The following is a 20,633-nucleotide window of genomic DNA, read 5'->3' on the forward strand; positions in this document are numbered from 1 at the left end:
GATGGCGGAGGTTCGTGAGAAGGTCCCTCCGCAAGCGAGCCGTCTCTTCGGGCTCATCGAGACGTCTGCGAGTCACCACTCGGAGTGTCACAAGCGAGGAACCTGGCGGACCTCGCTTTCCCGAACCTCGGACACATTCCATTTTTGTGTTGCATCTCGAGAATGACTCGCCTCCACCTCAGTGAGATCACAGCTGGATTTTTTTTTCAACAGTTGGGGGACCTGGCAAACCTTCATTGTTATTTTTTTTAATATAATTGTCTGTAGGAACACCCAGAGTGGGTAACTCGTGAAGCGTGATCTCGCTGGCTCCTCTCAAGGCACTCCTGCCATTCGCAGTGTCGCAGGACGTGTATCAGTTCTTTTTTTTTTTTTTTTTGCTGACTGTTTAGTTTTGATTCAGAGTTCTCCGGTGATGTTATGAACGGTGATCTAGTTCCAGAAGCATCAAATACCGTGCATACCTTTAAGCAGTCAGGCAGGATTTCGCAAAGGAGTGTTATGCGAAGATATATTTGAAGTGAATTTTCTTTACTGAGGAGGCAACAATTTTCAAACGCATGAGGGGAATAGTCAGGTAAGTGGTGGGGAAACCGGTAGAGGAGGAGAGTGCGTCAGCGGCGACGTCACTCCAACGCATGCGCTAGCGGTCGAATGGGGGGATAGATACGTAGCAGAGCATGCTGTATGCTAGTTGTAACGGCCGGAAGGAGAGACGGTAGGGGAGAAGTATAAATGATGCAGAAGTAATGCCACGGAATTGTCGCAACGCTGCTTGTGGGTTTTTTTTTCATTTAAGATCGTACCTGGATCCTTACTATTGTCAATTATTATCTCCTGTTCAATTAAAAATAGTAATAATTTATCTCTATTTATCTTCTATAATATAAAAATGAATCGCAAAATGTGTTGGTAAGCGCATAACTCAACAACGCCTGGACCAATTTGGCCTTTTTTTTTTTAATGTTCATTGAAGTTCAAAGATGGTTTTTAAGGCGAGAAAAATTCGAATAATTGCCAGAAAAACCCTAAAACCAGCCCTTTTCTTTTTCCCATACAAACGTTTTCTAACTAAAACGAGCACTCATTGTTGTTTAAACAATGTAGGTATGTTCCTAACGTCAAAGAGTCAATTTGCACTTTATTACCTCTGTACAAAGTTCAATCATATCTATCAAAACAGTGTGCGTTGGAGCAGAGATACACAAAAAAAAAATAAACAGAAATTGAATAGTTCAATTTGGTCGGCTTCGCGGTATTATTTCATTTGTTTTACTGTAAAATGCATCAGTTTTCAAGTCATTACATCAGTCAAACAAAACCAGCATTACCAAAAGTATTTCATAAGTTTAAGTTTTTATTATTTCATTTCCCTATTTTAAATACGGCTTGAAGAATTTGACTCCAAGTCATATCAAATTTAAAAAAAGTTGAAACAATAACAAACTGTCAATGTCAGTGTTTTTTTTCTTGGATTTTAGGTTACCTACCCTAATGAGTTTGCTTTTGTCAACTTATACACGAAACAAATTCTTACCTATATAGTGTTTTGTGCAGTGTTCATTTACCTATGATCGCCAATTATTTCATGTGACAAAATAATCTATAATATAGATATGCCTCCTATTAGACGAATAAATTTAGGTAGAAGAACCCGAAATGCTACAAACGAAGCTAATTACCTATCTAATCATGCACTACCATGAAAATAAAAATTATTATGTTTCACATGATTAACAATAAAGAGATTACTTAATTTTTTTTATTTATATGTTTTATTTAATTATATTTCTTATCCACAACACCCTATCACCAGGGTGACGGTTCTGTTCAGGAGAATTTTTTGCCCCGACTATAAAATATGTATGAACAAAAAAATGTCACATTACAAATCATTTTGACAGGACTTTATTGCAATTTAATTAGGCAGTACGAAGTCTGCCGGGTCCACTAGTACCTAATAGGCAAGAATCCACAAGGCATCTCACAAACCCCTACCCCCTCCCCCCAATCTTCTTCATTGGTGAGATCGGCGGTATTGCTTCACCCGAAAACCTCACGCCTTGCTACTGTTCAAGAGCACACACTTTAATGTTTTATCTGAATTAGCTACATTTAGGTCTAAAAACAAAAGCTGTTTCAAAATATGTTGTCAGTTTTTCTTAGTTAGTTAATTGTGAAACACGTTTATTTTTCTGGGTCCGGATAAGTAAGCCACTAGATTAAACTGTTACACAAGCCCATACCCATGTGAAATAATTTCAGTTATTTTGAAAGTAAGTGAGAGAGAAACAGAACTCACATTGTAAAATTATTTTCTTCATTTATATTTTACACTTACGTTTTGGGGAAAATATAAAGATAAATTGGCAAATAAATAAAATAGGACATATAAACTTAAAACATGTTTTAAATCATCACACTACTATCAAAATTATTATTTGACTTACTGAGCTAAAAATTTCAATCTAATCCTTAATTAAAAATTACAATAATGCATTGCTGTACTGAATGGAGATTTTCAAAATTTTATGGTGTGCATGCATTTCTTAAAAAAACAGTTGACAATTATTTATACTGAGGGATTTTTAAAACTAGGCCAATACACAATTATTTGCCTTTTTTTTTTTTTTTTCACTGAAACAGTGGTAATTCATACATTTAACATTATTTCACCCTTATAAACCAAATCCCTGTAAAAAAGTTCATTTTCCTGTGTGTTGTTCGCCATTTTAAAGATGTGTTGAAAAGAAAATGTCTGCTATTTCTGTTTACACTTTGCCAATTAGGTTTGGTTGATTTCATCAAACATCCAACAAATTTGAGAACCAGTCATATGTACAAAATATTGTATGGTAACTTCAGCCAGCCATTATGACAAAATCAGTAGCAGTAATGGTGTTTTCAGTGTCTTGATAACACTTCAGATTGTTTGACTGACTTTATTCAAGGGTCTTAAGAGTGAATGTTTGACATTGTAACTGGGCATTTGGAAATTGATTGCTTCTGTAGTTAAGTTGTGTAGTGGTCTAGTATGCCCTGATCATATTCACTAAAATAAATTTCTGATCACTATAATAACTAATAAGTAATTAAAAATTTGTTAATATATCTTATGTATAATCAAGCAGGCTTGCTGGGAATTTAGTATTTATCTTCTTTTCTTATGTTGGCAACGTCTTCAGGAAGGTAGTCAGTGCATACACTGAATGGGGTTGTATATGTATCTAATTCTTGCATTGTTAGTACAGGTAAAAGTAACAACTTTGTTCGGGCCTTCTCTCTGTCAGGCGTGTATGTTTTATTTTAATATTTTTGGCACCTGAAAGCAAGTTTTTGGGAATTTTTTTTTTTCTTCTGGAATCTGTGGTTGAAACAAGCACCCGTCTTGCCCTCAAGCAATTTTGAAGTTGACGTCGTAGCAGGCTAACTGCTTGCTGTCTGGAGTGGTGACACGGACTGTGGCCTTGTAGGTCCCCGCAAAGATATCATTCATGGTGGTTACCGGAACCGGAAACTCTGCATCCTTCACACCGTATTTTCCCTGAAAAAAAAAAAAGGTTAAGATGTTTGAAACAAATACATTGTTTCAGATATTAAAGTCTCTGCCTACCAGAAGAAATGATTTTAAATACATATCAAATAATTCTATGTGCAATTCACCATGTATTTAATCATTAAAACATAAGAAAACAAAATAATTTTTAAAATAGTTTTCAAATTTTTAAGCTTTAAACATTTACACACTTAAAAAACCGAACCACTAATCTACAGTCACTTTTTGTTTTGTTTTTTCCCCATTGATTAGACTAATAACTCAATTTATAAATAATTTTGTGGATTGGCTACTTTGTTAATTATTTATAAGTTATATATAAACTATTGTAGTAAGAGTTCTATGTTAGTGAGTTTATTTCAACAAGAAAATACTCATGACTTGTTTGTTTTTCACAATGTTCTTTACAAATCATGATCATATCTCAGTTAATATTGATTTTGATTTCCTGTACTTAAGTTAAAATTTTGCGTCGTCTCTAATGAGGTAATTGAGGGCAACTTTGCTTAGATTAGTGTGCAGAAAGAACACTTGCAAAGCAGTTCGACTTGTTCGGAAACTTGGTTGCCAACTGGAATGTACATAATGTGGCTTGAATCAGTGGCGTAGCCAGGATTTGTGTATGGGGGGGGGGTGTTAAGAAGCATGCCCCCCCCCCCTCCCCCCCCCCCCGTATTAAAGCCGTGGGTCCGGGGGTCCTCCCCCGGGAAAATTTGAATTTTTAAGATGTAAAATAGTTCTATTTTATCAGTTTTCGGTACTTAAATTTAAATATTTTAATGATAATTTTTTTATTAATTTTAATATGAAATTTGTTTAAGTGATAAATAAGAAATTAGTTAAAGATTTGGCGCTAGGGTGGAGGGGGGGTGGTTTGAACCCCTAAAAAAAGCCCAGGCTATGCCCCTGGCTTGAATATATATATAAACACACACACGCATATATATATAGACACACACATACATACATACATTTACATATACAACGTTCGGCATTTGCAGGCCATACATTTAATAGTTGGCAGGGAATGTAGAAGGAAGGTATTTTTTTGTTGAGTAAAGTATGTCCAGAAACGCAACACTACAAAGTTCCAGGTGCTAAGGTGCTAACAGTAGCGCACAAATTTGAGTTTGTCGTGCCTAAGGGAATTACTCCATTGGCCGAGAGGACGCGCGGTCGCAGCGCAGTGGCGTTCAAGCTCTCCGCGGGGAGCGGAGGAGCAGGGCTCGGACATTTAGAGTTAGCTACACACGCCACGTTGTACGCTGGTGTGCAACACAGTCGATGGCTCTGCTTGATTATTTTTTATTTTTTCCTCCATCGATCAAGTGCTGGGAAAGTGCACCCGTTCAAGACTTGAGTTCCTAATGATTCACCTTTGCAACAGGTTAGTTGCAGAAAATGTTGGCGTGACAGGAATGGAAGGAGCACTCGTTCAGGACTACAATCCAGGCAATTCACCTTTGCGATGGGGTGGTTGTAGAAAGTGTTAACATTGATCAGGGGCTTGAAGAGTCACCTGTTCACGACTGAGTTCAAGGTGATTCACCTTTGCAACAGGGTAGTTGCAGAAGACATTTAAATCGATCATGGACTGGAAGGGTCGCCCATTAAGAGTTGAGACCCAGGCGATTCATTGGGGTAGTTGTTGACAATGTTGACATCGATCAGGGGTTGGAAGGGAAACCCATTCAACACTTAAGTCCCGGGAGATCGTCTTCCAAGACGGGATGATTGTGGACCACGTTGGCGTCGATCAGGGGCTGGAAGAATCACCTGTTCAAGACTTGGGACCCGAGCGATTCACTTTTGTGACGAGGCAGTTACAAAATTCTGGCATCGGTCCAGGGCTGGATGGGGCACACTCAAAACTGAGGGGTGGGTGTCTCACCTTGGCGACAGGTTAGTTGTAGACGATGTTGGTGTCGATCAGGAGCTGGAAAAAGGCTCTCGCTAAATACCGAGGGCTCGGAGACCAACCTTTGGAACGGGGCAGTTGCAGGGGATCCGGGCGTCGACCAGGGGTTTGAAGGGGCATCTGCTCATCCCGAAGTGGCAGATGTCGGTGATTGTGCACGAGCCCAGCAGGCCCTTGAAGCACGGTATGGCCACCCACACGCCGAGTATCTTCTTGTGTGCCTTGATGTCCACCTGCACAGCAGACCCAGTCTCCCTGTATCAGTGCCTCCACTGAATAGGCATTCCATGTCGTTTTTTCAACAAATATTATATCTGTAGAGAACCTGAAAATTTCGCATGATGTTCTGGAGCTTTGATGTACAGATACGTAGATGTATATTCGTCCACTGCCTGCTGTCGCATTTTACCCTTCCGCTAGACTGAGTGTCATTTGATCATGTGAATATTTTAATTTTTGATATGACTGTGTTTCAATTTGGGCAACTATCTATTTTCCAATGAGATCGCAGTTATAGTGCATAATGGAATGCATTATGAACAATCATGCAAATTTAGCAGGTCTATGGTTATCCGCTATCTATACAACTTCAGAACTCTATTTATAATAGTTTTATTTTTTGCCTGAGAATTCGCATTAAAGCTTTACACTATATGTGGCCAAGACATGCAATATAAATTATACAGGCTAATTTTTGAAAAATATCTTTATAGGTATCGTATATTAACCACAATTTAAGGATTAAACATGGTAAGGGATTCCGAGCTTAAAAGTTCGGCTTCATCCAGCGTCGTGTTGTTTATTTATTTTACTCCTTTATAAATATTAAATTTTCTTCCATCATTTTTTCCATAAATTTATTCCGTGCTACTTCAATACAAATTTTTCCATCTAAATGATACTAATTCAAAGCAATCACGGAAGTACAGCACAATTCCGCGCCAAAACAGGTTGTTTTTGTTTACCTGCGCATGCGCCAAGTCAGCGACGTTTTAGGAAAATAGCCCAGAACCAGGGGCGCAACAACTGGGGGGGGGGGGGGGGTGCAAGGGTAATTCCCCCCCCCCCCTCTGAAACCTTGAAGTGGGGGCAAAGAAAGTGCTGTGTAATCAATTTTTAGATAATAAAACTGTTTAAATAGCACAATTTTCCACCTTGAAATACAAATATTCCCGGGGGAGGACACCCGGACCCCCGCTTCAATAGTGGGATCGAAAATTCTTTATAAAAAGGTATATTGCCCCCCCTTTGGAAATTTAGTTGTTGCGCCCCTGCCCAGAACCAAACACCTGGCGATGTCGCCAACACAGCGAACACAGCGGGGTGTGACCAGTGACACCCGAGATGCAGCTGGATGCAGCGAACACGGGGAACATAGAGAGCGTAGCGCCCTGCGAGGCTGCAGCCGAAGAGAAGGGCGTGCGTGGCGAGCTGACCTTGAGCGGGGCCTTGATGACGACGTCGGTGGAGGCGGCCACGGAGACGACTATGTCTCCGTCGGGGATGTGCCTGAGCTTCACGTCGAGCAGCTTGCCCGGGTCCGAGGCAGCGCCGCAGTTCTCGAACGTGAACGACTTTAACTGGGGCTTGCGCGCCTGCTACACACACACACACGACACGAGCACTGCAAGAGGAGTCATGCAAGATCAATCCTGCAAGAGTAGTGCAAGATCAGTCCTGCAAGAGTAGTCCATAACAGGTGTCCTTCAACAGAAGTCGTGCAAGAGGAGTCCTTCAACACGAGTCCTTCAACAGGAGTTGTTCAAAAGGAGTCCTGCAAGAGGAGTCCAACAGGAGTCGTGCAAGAGGAGTCCTTCAACAGGAGTCCTGCAAAAGGATTCCTGCAAGAGGAGTCGTGCAAGAGGACCAGCTGAGAGCATACCGCCCAGCATTCACGTGGAGGGACTCCAGTGAAACAAGGAAAACAGAAATATGGTGGGTGACAGGGTCCTCTCGTCTCATAGTCAAACATTTTGCCATTGTGCAATCTCGCCAAGTCGGAAGCAGCTGCGACGTAGCGGCTGGCGAGACGAGGATGAAACACTGGCGTATTACACAAGTGGGGGAGTCTAGACTCTAGAGCACGGGCGTCTTTGGCGGGACGGGGGCGTGATGACATATAGTAGTAGATCAGGTGTCGTGTAAGAATTACATCCATATCATAGTTTGAAAATAAACAGACATTTTATACTTAACTCGACAGAGGTACTAGCATTTAAATAAATAAATTTATTTCATTTCCCCCCCCCCCCCCCCGACTTTTTGTGCCAGAGACGCATGTGCTCTAGAGCACCTCAGCACCCTACAATACAGCATATTCCGATCAAACAGTAAAAGCTAGAAAAGTTATATTATATTTCCAATGACAAATAGTGCTAAAAATTGGAAAATAATTTATAATCGTCTTTATAAAGCTACGGAGAAGTGACCACTTGACTTTTTATAACTATACTATATAAGCTCACGATATGCACAGCACATGGTTACTGAACACCACCGTAAACGCTCGGCAGGTGGTTTCTTACAAGACAATAAGGCGAAATCATGTTGACATTTTCTGCGAAGTGATTACCGAGGAAGAAATGTGTATCTACTTAAGAATTAAATTGAGAGCTCCTTTTTAAAATAAATATAGGAAATTACTTGCGTCAAAGCAACGTATTTGTGAACACTGTTTCTTGTAACATAGAACAACTACGAAAACCAGATTAATAAATTCATTTGTCTGTTAATAAAATTGAGGGTGGTCTAGATTATTTTCAATGGTATTTTGTAACACTAAATAAAAATTTACTAAAAAACTTTTAACAAACGCATAGAAATAATAAAAAATAATTCGTCTCGCGATAACAGTTTGAAGCAAGCAGTAGGTTCCGAATGAGTACCTAAATGCCAGACGTCAATTTTCAACTCGCCTGTCGAGCAGGCCGGCAGTTTGCTGACTGGGAGAACATCGTGTCTGTTCACTCACCTTGCCAGACCCCGAGTGAAAGCTCCGGGCTGAGATGTCCTGGAACAAAGACCGATATCATGGCAAAAATTGTGCATCAGAAAGAAAGCTTAAATTTCCATTAAAATGTACACTGAAAACTAAGAAGACACGCTCTACCTTCCCCCGCAGGCTTCAGACCAACATACCTAATAGCTGTTATCATACGTCAAATCGTTATTCACAGCTGGTATAGTCTACAGATAAATGTATTCTCACCTCGTTGATGGTGTCATTTGCATGAGCAGAACTTTCAGTGATTGCCGACTCCGTCTGAAACAGACCAAAGAAGCATGATAACGGATTACACTTAGAAAGCATCAACAATACAACGGCAGTTAGGAGCCGAAGAAAGCATCAACAATACAACAGCAGTTAGGAGCCGAAGAAAGCATCAACAATGCAATGGTCATTGTCAGCATGGGCGTCGCAAGGATATATTTTTTGGGGGGGACTGCAATTGATTTAGTGTTGAGGAATATCCATCCCCTGGGAAAAAAGCGGTGGGTCGGGGGGTCCTCCCCCGGGAAAATTTGGGGTTTGAAGGTGCAAAAAAGTGATTTTTAGGCATTTTTCTTTCTTAAATATTCTAATTATAGTTGGTTGCAATCTATAATTTATTTGTTATAAAAAATATTTTCAGAGTACAAATTTGTAAAAACACAGTGCTCACTGACATCGTTCGGGCCTACGGCCCCTCTTAAGTCCGATATGCCACCGCCCAAACACCACCCACCCTCCATTAAAACCACCCGCCTACCCGTGCGTACGTGTGCGTGCGTGTGTGTTCGCACGGCAAGAGGGCGCTGTCGAGTCAGTGCGCCGCAACCCCAAAACATAAGTAAATATAATTGTGTTATTTGTTTTTATATTCCTTAAGTGCAACGTGACGGCAGATCGGCCGGGAGGGTTTTATGTACTTTTATTTAAAATAATGTATTAAAAATATCATAACATTTCCGAACAATCCCGAGGAAACCCGAAGCCAGACAATAATTAAATTAAAATCTTAATAGTAATAAGTTGTACAATCTTTTCTCTTTATTCAAAAATTGTCACATAATTTTTAATTCATTCTTGTCATGTTAATTTAGTTTCCCATGGCACGAATTCGCAAATATCTTTAACGGCAATTGTTTCGGCGGGAGGACGCCATGTTAGTCGAGCCGAGACATGATCTTACCCCAGTCTTCCGCCATCAAGATCTTCGCACCAGGCAGTGGTGCAGAGAGGACAGCCTCTCTAAGGCATAGCTTCACTGTTCAGATCAGTGTTTGACAGCCACCACTGCTTTTAGGTTTTAGGCGACCGGCGGGTCGGATAGCCCGCGAACCGCGACAGGGACAGGATAGCGAGCATGAGCACAACACCCGACATGATGGAGACACAACACACAAACGCCAAACGCGAGCGATCTGACGACGACACCGAGTTCCAGCAGGTTGGGGGGAAAAAGGCCCTGCGGAACAAGCAACCACGTTACCGAAGCCACTCACTTGGCAGGCGACGGGAGACGGTGCTAGGGAACAATGAGGATGCGCGTACAGCTAGGCACGACGCAGAACAAACACAAACAGCAGGGACATCTAAAATCCCGCTGCAGAACAGTTTCGGCGTGCTGGCAAATCTGCCTGCCGACACGCAACCACAGTCAAGGACACAACCACTGACCACAACTGCGGCCGGCAATCGGTACAGGGGAGTACCGATCATGGTCAGGGAAGTTGCGAAGCTCAAGGAGATCGCAACTTTCCTGAACTCGCACCGCATCACATTCAAAAACACAATAACACGCAGGAGAGAGCTGCGACTGACATTCGAGAACAGAGAGGGCTACTCTCAAGCCCTCTCATACCTGAAATCAAACGGAATACACCATCACACGTTTGCGCATTCCGAAGAGCGCAACACAAAAGTTGTAATTAAGGGATTGTACCCGGAGGTCGTCGAGGCCGACATCGCCGCGGAACTGACGGAGAAGGGCTTCGTTGCCGTTAAAAAACACTCCCGCTTTGAAACAAAAAGGCAGTTCACTAGAACACACTACCCCGATCTGGATTATCACATATCTCTGAGGCGACAAGCCAGAACAGGGCGCAAAGACTTCGCACACCAGAAGCAAAAAACGAATACAACAGACTAAACAATCTCGTTCAGCGCAAACTAAAACAGGAAAAAATAAATCAATTCGGAAATTTAATAAATGAAGTAGCCACCAAACCGCAGGAAATGTGGAAATTATCTCGCATGCTTCGCGGTAACAAAAAATTCATTTCAACTCCCACTATTTTAACAGCCACCGGGGCTAAATACACCGCAGAAGACAAGGCAAACGCAGTAGCAGACCTACTGGAGAAACAATTCTCCCCGAACACCGACGTAAATGACAGAAATTTCACCCTAACAACAACACAGGCGGTAAATAACTTTCTACAAACAGGCACGCAAACTGTCCCTGCACTTATAACCTTAAGAGAATTATTAAAGCTAATAAAAGCCAGTCCGAACAATAAAGCAGGCGGCTCGGACGCAATAAACTACGAAACACTTAAAAAACTTCCTCTAGAGGCACTTGAATATTTACTGGCAATATTCAACGCTATACTAACACATAAAACATATCCTGACTCCTGGAAACTAGCAAAAATAATTACCATACCTAAACCAGGGAAAAACCCAGCCATTCCAGAAAACAGGCGACCCATAAGCCTTTTACACAGCCGATATACCGCACGCAAATGCCTACGTACAGATGTATGCGGACGATACAGCCATAATTAAACAATCTGGAAACTTAAAATATGCCATGGTATGCATCCAACGACAGCTGACAGCACTTGAGCAATTTTACACTCGGTGGCGAATAAAAATAAATGCAGCAAAATCAACCACGCTTGTAATTTCAAAACGTAGAGGCAGGCCAGACAGGGAACTCGAAATTTTTCATCAACCCATTCCTAATGTTACACAGGCAAAATATCTAGGACTCACGCTAGACAGAACACTACTATGGGGAAAACACATCGCTCGAGCAACAAACATTGCTACAGGATCCTTAAGAAGCCTGTACCCAATGTTAAAAGCGCCTAATTTACCACGCAGGAAAAAACTCCAACTTTACACTCAAATTGTACGCCCGCAGTTGCTATATGGATGCGAGGTCTGGGGCTATGCTGCAAAGCACCATATAAATCGGCTACAAGTTAAACAGAATCATTTCCTAAGGGCCATATTAGATTGCAATAGATTTACGAGTAACGAAACTATTCACAACGCACTTAAAATTCCGTACATCCGCGAAATAATATCAAAGAATAATAATAAAATATACCTAGATTTACCACAACACGAAAACGCACTGATAAATTCAATAGCGATTTACGACCCGTCCGAGCAACGAAAACATAAAAAACCTCGATTAAACTAAAACAATAATTATCGCAAAACGAAAGCGACATTGATTTAGTTATTAAAGAGTCTTCAATAGCTTTTATTTCACGTAAAATAATAGTCCGAACACCTCGTGCGGCGGCCTGCGGGGGACCGACCAATCACGGGCCAGAGAGCGCGCTGATTGGCCGGGCCGCCGAGGGTCGCCAAACAAAACTACTTTTCCGTCTGTCCCAGAACTGCAGAACAACAAACAATGCGGACATTTAAGTCCAAGCGCCCAAAACCCGCATGGTGTACTCTTTCTGCTCTGACCAACTCTTCTTCCTGAACCATCCTTCTTTCTCCCGTATTGAACCTGCCTGAAATTAATGCATGAAATTTGGCATCCCGCATGAAAGTGCCCAGGGTTTTCCCTGTGTCTATGCAGGTTTTACCTGGGCCCAACTTATCTAGTAGTTTAGAGTTAAGAGTGAGGGGAGTTAGTCATGGCGTCAATCGCTGCCATGGCTGGCCAATCCCCTCCTAGCACACGATGCATGCGACCCTCTCCCTGCATGGCTAATCCCAGCATGACTAGGCGTATAGGCTTCGGCCTGAGACGCACTTAGGTCCCTCCCTTACCCGGACCCCTCCCAAATACACTTAGTTTTAGTTAGGTTAGGAAAAAAAAATCCCAGGGCAGTCTCACTCCAGCTCCGGGCGTGTTCACACCGCGCGAAGCCTACAATTTAAAGTTTAAAGTTTACACTGCCTATACAATTCAAAATGGTCCGAAGCACGCAGGTGCAGTATCGGCTCCCGGGAGTTCACTGCCTGTTGTGTTAGGGCTGACTCCCTATGTCTGAAGGGCAAGACCCGCCTGGCAGGCTTCACCTCCAGTACCGGCCGCGTTTCGGAAGGCATGGGATTTTGAATTAACAAAGCTAGTTCCGTAAACTTATCATCACCTAATAAATTTTTTTTCCCTTCCCCGGGGTACGTAAAATTTTACAGTCGCACCACTACAACACGCGCGACAATCCACACACACGTCGTAGCACCTTGTCAAGGCAGAATCATGCAGGCGAACTGGCAGAGGGAAGCTGCCCCAGCCCTCGCTGGGGATCCGGGCCGAGAGGCATGCATGCCTGTCAGGGCAGGGCTCTGGGGGCTTGTACAGTAGCTTTAAGTCTAGATTTAATTACAAAAAGAAATAAAATAATAACAAAAAAAAATAATAATAAAAGAAATAAAAAAATAAAGAATAAAAAAATAAAAAAAACCTGGACGAGGGCATCTCTCTGCTCGAACAATAATAGAATAGGACGACCTTCTTTTATTAATTTCACTCTCTATTTTTCAGGTGTAGAAGACAACAGCCTGGGGGCTAGCTACAGCAATACTGGCTCAGCCTAACTTTGACCGAACTATATTGGAACGCAATAGTTCGGTCCCTAAGGCGGCCAGTAGAGTACTAAACTTTGTATTTTCTTTTTTCGTTCACCAACACGACCACACGATGATATGCCTGTGCGAGTGTCGGCCAGGACTACCTATTACATGCACATATGGGCTAACTACCCTAGCATGTTTCTGTGTTCCCAGGGGTTCGTAGGAGTAGCTCGCACAGTTTTACAGTACACGCCACACCCGAGTTTAATTAGTTCACTTGCAAATACAGCACACTATCAAGCCTCTAATGCACACCAACATGACACTACATCACGCCAGCTAGCCGATCTAGCTGGTGGGGAGCTTCTCTCCCCCGCCGAATTAGGTACACGTAATTTATATAGCATTACACAACCCACCAGCGCACACACAGGCCCGTGTGCCAAACTTATCCCACAAGACACGCGCCCCGCCCGTTGATCCAGGTGATTTTACTAAAGTGTGGGGTGCACCTGATTTACAATGCACTAGGCGAGTTATAGAAACTTCGGTTTCTGGTCTCGCACACACTAACTGCCCCGGATGGCAATATGATGGATCGGCGGCCATCAACGACCGAGAGCAGACTCATCAGCACTCCGGGGACCTCACCGCTTGTATTCTCTGCCAAGTAATTCTGTTAACTTTAATTTCGTCTCAATCTCTTTCTTTTAGTCCTCGGAGCTATTCTCGGTCGGGGGACTGCTTCATTAATTATTTTACGGCCAGTCTCGGTCTTTTTCCTCGTATTACTTAATTTAATATGTGACCACGTGGTGGCTCATTACCCCTAAACCGATTCGTGCCGCGGGCGTATTATACAGTTTCAACCGTGTACGTGTGTGAGCTGAATTAGCGGAATAAATCAGGTGTGCAAATTTAACGTATTATTTTTTATTTTCAATCTGTGTGACCACGTGGGGTGTGACGGCGTGTGGGACGCCTGAGAGCCCACTGCGTAGGGAAAAGCGTGCCCGATGCTGAGAGCGGGCAGGAATTAGTGCTAGATGTTTTCAAGGGGGAATATCTCACATGGGCGACGTCACGCCCTGAGTTAGGCGTCTCACCGGGTCCACGTGCCGCACCACGTGGTGGCGCCCACTAACAATCCACCGTAAAGCCGACCGATCGACCCCCCCTCCCCCCCCTCGTAACCTAATAGCTGTTATCATACGTCAAATCGTTATTCACAGCTGGTATAGTCTACAGATAAATGTATTCTCACCTCGTTGATGGTGTCATTTGCATAAGCAGAACTTTCAGTGATTGCCGACTCCGTCTGAAACAGACCAAAGAAGCATGATAACGGATTACACTTAGAAAGCATCAACAATACAACGGCAGTTAGGAGCCGAAGAAAGCATCAACAATGCAATGGTCATTGTCAGCATGGGCGTCGCAAGGATATATTTTTTGGGGGGGACTGCAATTGATTTAGTGTTGAGGAATATCCATCCCCTGGGAAAAAAGCGGTGGGTGGAGGGGTCCTCCCCCAGGAAAATTTGGGGTTTGAAAGTGCAAAAAGGTGGTTTTTAGGCATTTTTCTTTCTTAAATATTCTAATTATAGTTGGTTGCAATATATAATTTATTTGTTATAAAAAATATTTTCAGAGAACAAATTTGTAAAAACACAGTGCTCACATTACCACGATTGTACTAAATGCACTTTGCGCAACATATGGGTTATATCACAGAAATCATATTTTTAATATAACTACGAAACTAAATATGTTATTGGAGGGGACGAAATTGAAGACTTTTATTATTGGGGGGGACGTATCCCCCCCCGTCCCCCCCCCCGTCCCTCGGTTGCGACGCCCATGATTGTCAGGGATGAAGAAAGCATCTACAATGCAATGGCGAAATCTGCATTTTGTGGAACGTTGAAAAACTACTATTATCTAAATACATTTAGTGAGTAGAAAGAAATTTGTACTTTTCTTGACGATATCAGGCAGAACATTATCAATCAGCTTACTGATGAAGTAGCTACATACGGACCTTAAAAAATATAACTTGTGGCTGGAATGTGTGTATGGTAAACCATATCCGTTCGAGGACAAAGTGAAGAAGTGTGCATACAAGACAATGAATACTCCCATTTACAATTCGGACGATGTGAAGCAGTCTGTTAAACACAGTATCAAGAAACTCTGCTGGCAAAAAAAAAAAAAAAAAACTATGTAGGAAAAGGATCTGGCTGGTCTCTGTCTCCTGTAAACTGATTGGAGCTAAGAATTAGTCAAATTGACCCGATGCAGAACTAAATGTTTATTAGATTGCTAACTTGGGCAAGTGTTCCTGTAGTAGAGTAAAAAGTACCTATTTAATATATTTAATTTCTATAAAAAGTTTTTTTTTCAAACTTGACACTATTATGTTAAATTAATGTGATATTTAATTCAATTTATTTTATTTGCATTGATCAAGGATTGAACCGAGGAGAAATATCGATCGAATAAATTAGTACATTGAGTGTTTTCCGAATTTCTAGGTCAAATATTATGGATTTTCTAGATGGTGGCCAATATGTCCTGACCCCGTCCCCGCTGCCTGTCCTGAAGTTACGTTAATTAAAATGATATAAAGGAAATTCGGTCTCAAGGGCGGGGTTCCTGGCCTCGTGGCTGCAGGCAGGGACGCGTCGACAAAGGACCTCCCGGGCTGTTAAGGCCTCCCAGGACGCCGTATTAGTGAAATACACACGTAACTTTGATTGTTTTATTCCGGTAGCACACGTTACAGAACGTCACACAAGGCACTGGCACGTGACTGGCCGTATCGTCGTCAACCTTCACTCCGCCTACACGGCCCTCGAATGGCGTCTCACGGTGTTCCGAGGACTACTCCAACGAGGGGTGCAGGCTAACCTGAGCTCCGGCGATGGCGGCGCGTGGCGCGGCAAGTCTGGTGCATAGCACGTGATCGTTCGTGGTACACTGACTACGTGAATCGGCTACTGTCTGTGCGGGTTTACAATTAACACTGACTTATACATGGACGTGATGATGACGACTCACACTAATCCTAGCACGGCAAGTAACACTAAATAATTATGAGTACGTCCCGGACTCGCGGTGAGTTCGGTACCCAGACTTCTAATGTTCACGTGGTGCGAGACTGGTTCTCACAGTGGCATGAGCCACGTTTAAACTGGGAATAGGCGTGACAAGACCCAACGTGGTCTCTCGTTCATGTCCTTTGAACGTCCCAGGGGATGAAGCGTTCGTAAGTTCAATTACGCATTTGGCGCAATGCCGCCCTGCGTGGGCAAAGTTCTAATTCTCCGTGGGAAGGTTTTTTAGCGTGAGGTGCAGGCGCCTCGGCGGGCCGCCTTAAAACACAGGATTACGTATTACGTTGAAAGACCCGTGGTCGGGTTGCACACTTTATCTAAGGACCGCACGTCATGACGTACGGCCGGTTAGGGCCGACCGGGGAGCTGTTGAAAGAAGATTCGGAGATAATTACCTATTGATGCTAAGCGTGGAAACTGGCGTGAAAACTGGATGCTCCCCGTGCGCGGGGCTGCCGGCCCTGGTGAGTGCTGGATGGCTACTGACAACTCTCCCTGAGAACCGGGCCAGGGAGGGGAGGAAAACCCGCGGGAAAATGACGGAGCGCGGGAAGGCGATGCCGGCCAGTTTTGTGAGCGGAAATATTTGACACAACCATTAATTAATTAAAGACAATTTTTATGCTTATTAAAAGTTTTAGTTTCTGTTTGTTAAATGAATAGATACCTGATGCGCATTGCCGCACCCGGCCGGGCAGTTTGTGCACCTAGCCAGCCGTGACTGACGTCACGCCGTTCGAGGCACTGCACTAAGACACACGCGCGGGCATGTTCGTAGCACTGGCACTGTCACTAGCTCAGGTGTTGAGGACACATAACGGCCTGTGCTCTCAGAGGGAGCACCGACGGCGGCGTCAGTCCTCATAGAATTACTAGAGGCTGGTTGACCAAGAATCTAAGCTGATTTTGGGATTTCCACCATATTTTATTAAATAAGAGAGTTTTTAACCTAAAATTACCTGTTTGCATAACTTAAGTATCGAACCAAGAACATTAGTATATTAATTGCAGATATTGTCATGAATTTAGGATTTTTTCCAGAATTTATGGCTAGATAATTACGAATTTCCAAGATTGTGGCTAAATTTCAAGATGGCGGGTGCCACAGTAATAATAAATGATTACTGCACTCTAAAAAGTAAAAATTAAACTAACATGGCGACAGTGCCCTTTAACAGACGAAAACAACATGGTGTCCTCCAGCAGACTAAAACAAAATGGCGGCCTCCAGAAGACGAAAACATGATGGCGGACATGAAGTCATACTAGCTGGCGATATATATATATACACACACACACACACACACACACACAGGGGCGCAACAACTAAATTTCCAAGGGGGGGGGGGGGAAATATACCTTTTTATAAAGAGTCATCGATCCCCCCTATTGGACCCCCCGGGAAAATTTGTATTTCAAGGTGGAAAATGGTGCTATTTAAGCAGTTTTATTACCTAAAAATTGATTAGACAGCACTTTCTTTGCCCCTGTTTGCCCCCACTTCAAGGTTTCAGAGGGGGGGGGGGCAAAATACCCTTGCCCCACCCCCCTGTTGTTGCGCCCCTGTACACACACCTTGACATTAGTGGTGGGAGGTCAGTCTGCCAGTGGCTTCCGTGGAAGAAGGATCTGTCGCCATTTTTATTTTTGCCCTCACTGGGTTCGAGGACTTTATGATGTGTGTTTTTAACTAATAATTATTTAAAATTTTGATTAATTAATTTTTATAACATATCTTTTCCCATTTAAATATGAGAATAATTACGGATTTTCAATATGGCGGCCGTGATGTTATAATCCAGAATGGAGGAATGTTTTTTATTTAAATTTTTATTAATTAATTTGTTATAAATTTTAAAATTTTTCCCGATTTTCTGGCATAAAAATACAGGTTTTCAGGATGGCAGCCATAACGATAATTGCAACAGTTATGTCATAATTCACAATGGCGGCCATGATATCCTAATGGTCAAGGTCATGACCTCGGAGGCATAGGGCGGATGTCACCAGGGAATTTAAGCGTCTTTGGGGTTTTTCAAGTCGTTATTTTTGAGGACTAAATTGGCAAATTTTCATTCAAAAGAAACGTTTCGCAACAATGTCAGTGCCCAGCAGCTGGCTGGCAGCTGGGGGGAAACGACTAAGTCGCCCCCAAAAAACCAGTGCCCCTAAACACCACAAGCGGACACATCCGTCCAAGCGCCCAACCCTCGCATGGTAGACTCTTTCTACTCTGACCAACTCTTCTTCCTGAACCATCCTTCTGTTCCTGTAACCAACCTGCTCGTAATTAATGCATGAAATTTTGCATCCCGCATGAAAGTGCCCAGGGTTTTCCCTCTGCCTATGGAGGTTTTACCTGGGCCCAACTTATCTAGTTATAGTCTAGTATTAAGAAGGGGAGTTAGTCATGGCGCCAATCGCAGCCATGGCTGGCCAATCCCCGAACAAGCACACGATGCATGCTCCCTTGTCTGCATGGCTTGAACCCAGCATGAATAGGCGTAAAGGCTTCGGCCTGGGACGCACCTAGAGTCTTCCCTAACCCAGACCCTCCCAAACAAAATACACTTAGTTTTAGTTAGGTTAGGAAAAAAAAAATCAGTGCCCAGGGTTTTCCCTGTGTCTGTGCAGGTTTTACCTGGGCCCAACTTATCTAGTTATAGTCTAGAATAGTCAGTGAGGGGAGTTAGTCATGGCTAAATCTTTGCCATGGCTAGCCAATCCCCTCCTAGCACATGATGCATGCTTCCTCTCCTGCATGGTTCATAACCTGCATGCCTAGAGCGTATAGGCTTCGGCCTGAGACGCACTTAGAGTCTTCCCTACCCATACCCCTCCCAAACACACTTAGTAATTAGTTAGGTTCAGTGGCGTAGCCAGGGGGGGGGGGGTTTTAAGGGGTTCAAACCCCCCCCCCCTTAGCACCAAATCTTTTATTAATTTTTTTTTCTTCACTCAAACAAATTTCATATTAAAATTAATAAAATTTTTACCATTACAATATTTAAATTTAATTACCGAAAACTGCTAAAATAGCACTATTTTACACCTTAAAATCCAAATTTTCCCGGGGGAGGACCCCCGGATCCCCCGCTTTAATACAGGAGGAGGGGGGGGGTCATGCTTATTAACACCCCCCATACACAAATCCTGGCTACGCCACTGGTTAGGTTAGGAAAAACAACTTAGGTCCTTCCCCTAGCCCAGACCCATCCAAATACACTTAGTTTTAGTTAGGTTAGGAAAGAAAAATAAAAAAAAAATTAAAAAATGTGTGCGTGTACTTAGGTACGCGCGTGAGAATTTATACTTCTTTGGCATCGTTAAAAAATAGTTTTTAATTGCATGCAAATAATTCTCCATGGTAGCGTTAAAAGTTTAACGCAACCTTGTTGGAAGTCGCATTAGAAGTATAACTTCAAAAATACAATATTCAGCATTAAAATGTGGCCTTGAAAGTGTGCTCCCGTCGCGCCCGAAGCTCGGCGCGGCCACTCACCGTGTCGGCGCCCAGGCAGGCGCCCAGGGCGCACAGCAGGAGCACCAGGCGGGCCGCACGAAGCATCGCGGCGCTGCAGGGACGTCCTCGGAGCGACTCGCGCAAAGCCCGCGCATTTAAGCCCTTCCCGCGACATTGTTCCCCCTCCCACTACGTAACGCGAGCGCCGCTAAACCGACCATAAAAAAAACCACGCCGAGATTGTGGAGTAAAGAAAGAACCCGGCTGAAACACTAGACCGCTGTCGGGGTATTGTTACCGGGCGCGATAGCGTTCCGCGGCCGGCCTGTGTCCGATTGTGCCGTTGTGAATGTGCTGATAACTTCAAAGACGTAGCATGCTCGCAAGTCCGGCTCGAACGCAACTTTTGCATTTTTTATTCTAGTTTGACCTCGTGTCGGTAACTGCCCAGGTCTTGGATTGCTTTGGTAGTGTGTCTACCGGCTTGCAGACGTAGTACGAGCGTTTGCAAATAAATGCAGGTGGATGAGGGGTGGAGATGGATCACCGCAAAGAAGTATTAAAATAAAATAAAGCAAACTTTCGTTCAGAAATACCTCATATTATCCCACGTGCATACGAAGCTAATAATTTAATTTTTCTTAAACAATTCTTTCACACATCTTTAGTAATGTTTCGATGGATACTTTTATTATGGTTATTGGTCGAGGAGTGGTTGGGGAAAGGGGGGGGGGGTGATTTATGTAAAGAAATCGCTGTTAAATGAAACGTTCTCTATAACACCACTTCTTTTCAAAAATCCATCCTCCTCTGAAATTTAGTTTTTT

The 20,633-nt window shown here is 43.1% G+C and overlaps 1 protein-coding gene across 2 annotated transcripts; it reads right to left on the reverse strand.

Moving 5' to 3' along the window:
• Positions 1 to 367: 367 nt before the first annotated feature.
• Positions 368 to 20,096, reverse strand: LOC134540825 (ganglioside GM2 activator-like). 2 transcript variants are annotated; one of them, XM_063383790.1, is made up of 7 exons: positions 19,846 to 20,096; positions 14,492 to 14,545; positions 8,683 to 8,736; positions 8,446 to 8,484; positions 6,911 to 7,072; positions 5,537 to 5,707; positions 368 to 3,544 (listed from the first exon to the last, which is right to left on the reverse strand). In XM_063383790.1, exons 1-7 carry the CDS (start codon positions 19,909 to 19,911, stop codon positions 3,395 to 3,397), a joined length of 696 nt encoding a protein of 231 aa, XP_063239860.1. In that variant the 5' UTR covers positions 19,912 to 20,096; the 3' UTR covers positions 368 to 3,394. The 2 variants fall into 2 exon arrangements, with proteins under 2 accessions (XP_063239860.1, XP_063239861.1); XM_063383791.1 differs by having other exon boundaries at positions 6,911 to 7,069; positions 19,846 to 19,965.
• Between the last annotated feature and the right edge of the window lie 537 nt (positions 20,097 to 20,633).

The sequence above is a fragment of the Bacillus rossius genome, chromosome 17, assembly GCF_032445375.1.
Source record: "Bacillus rossius redtenbacheri isolate Brsri chromosome 17, Brsri_v3, whole genome shotgun sequence".
NCBI lineage: Eukaryota > Metazoa > Arthropoda > Insecta > Phasmatodea > Bacillidae > Bacillus > Bacillus rossius.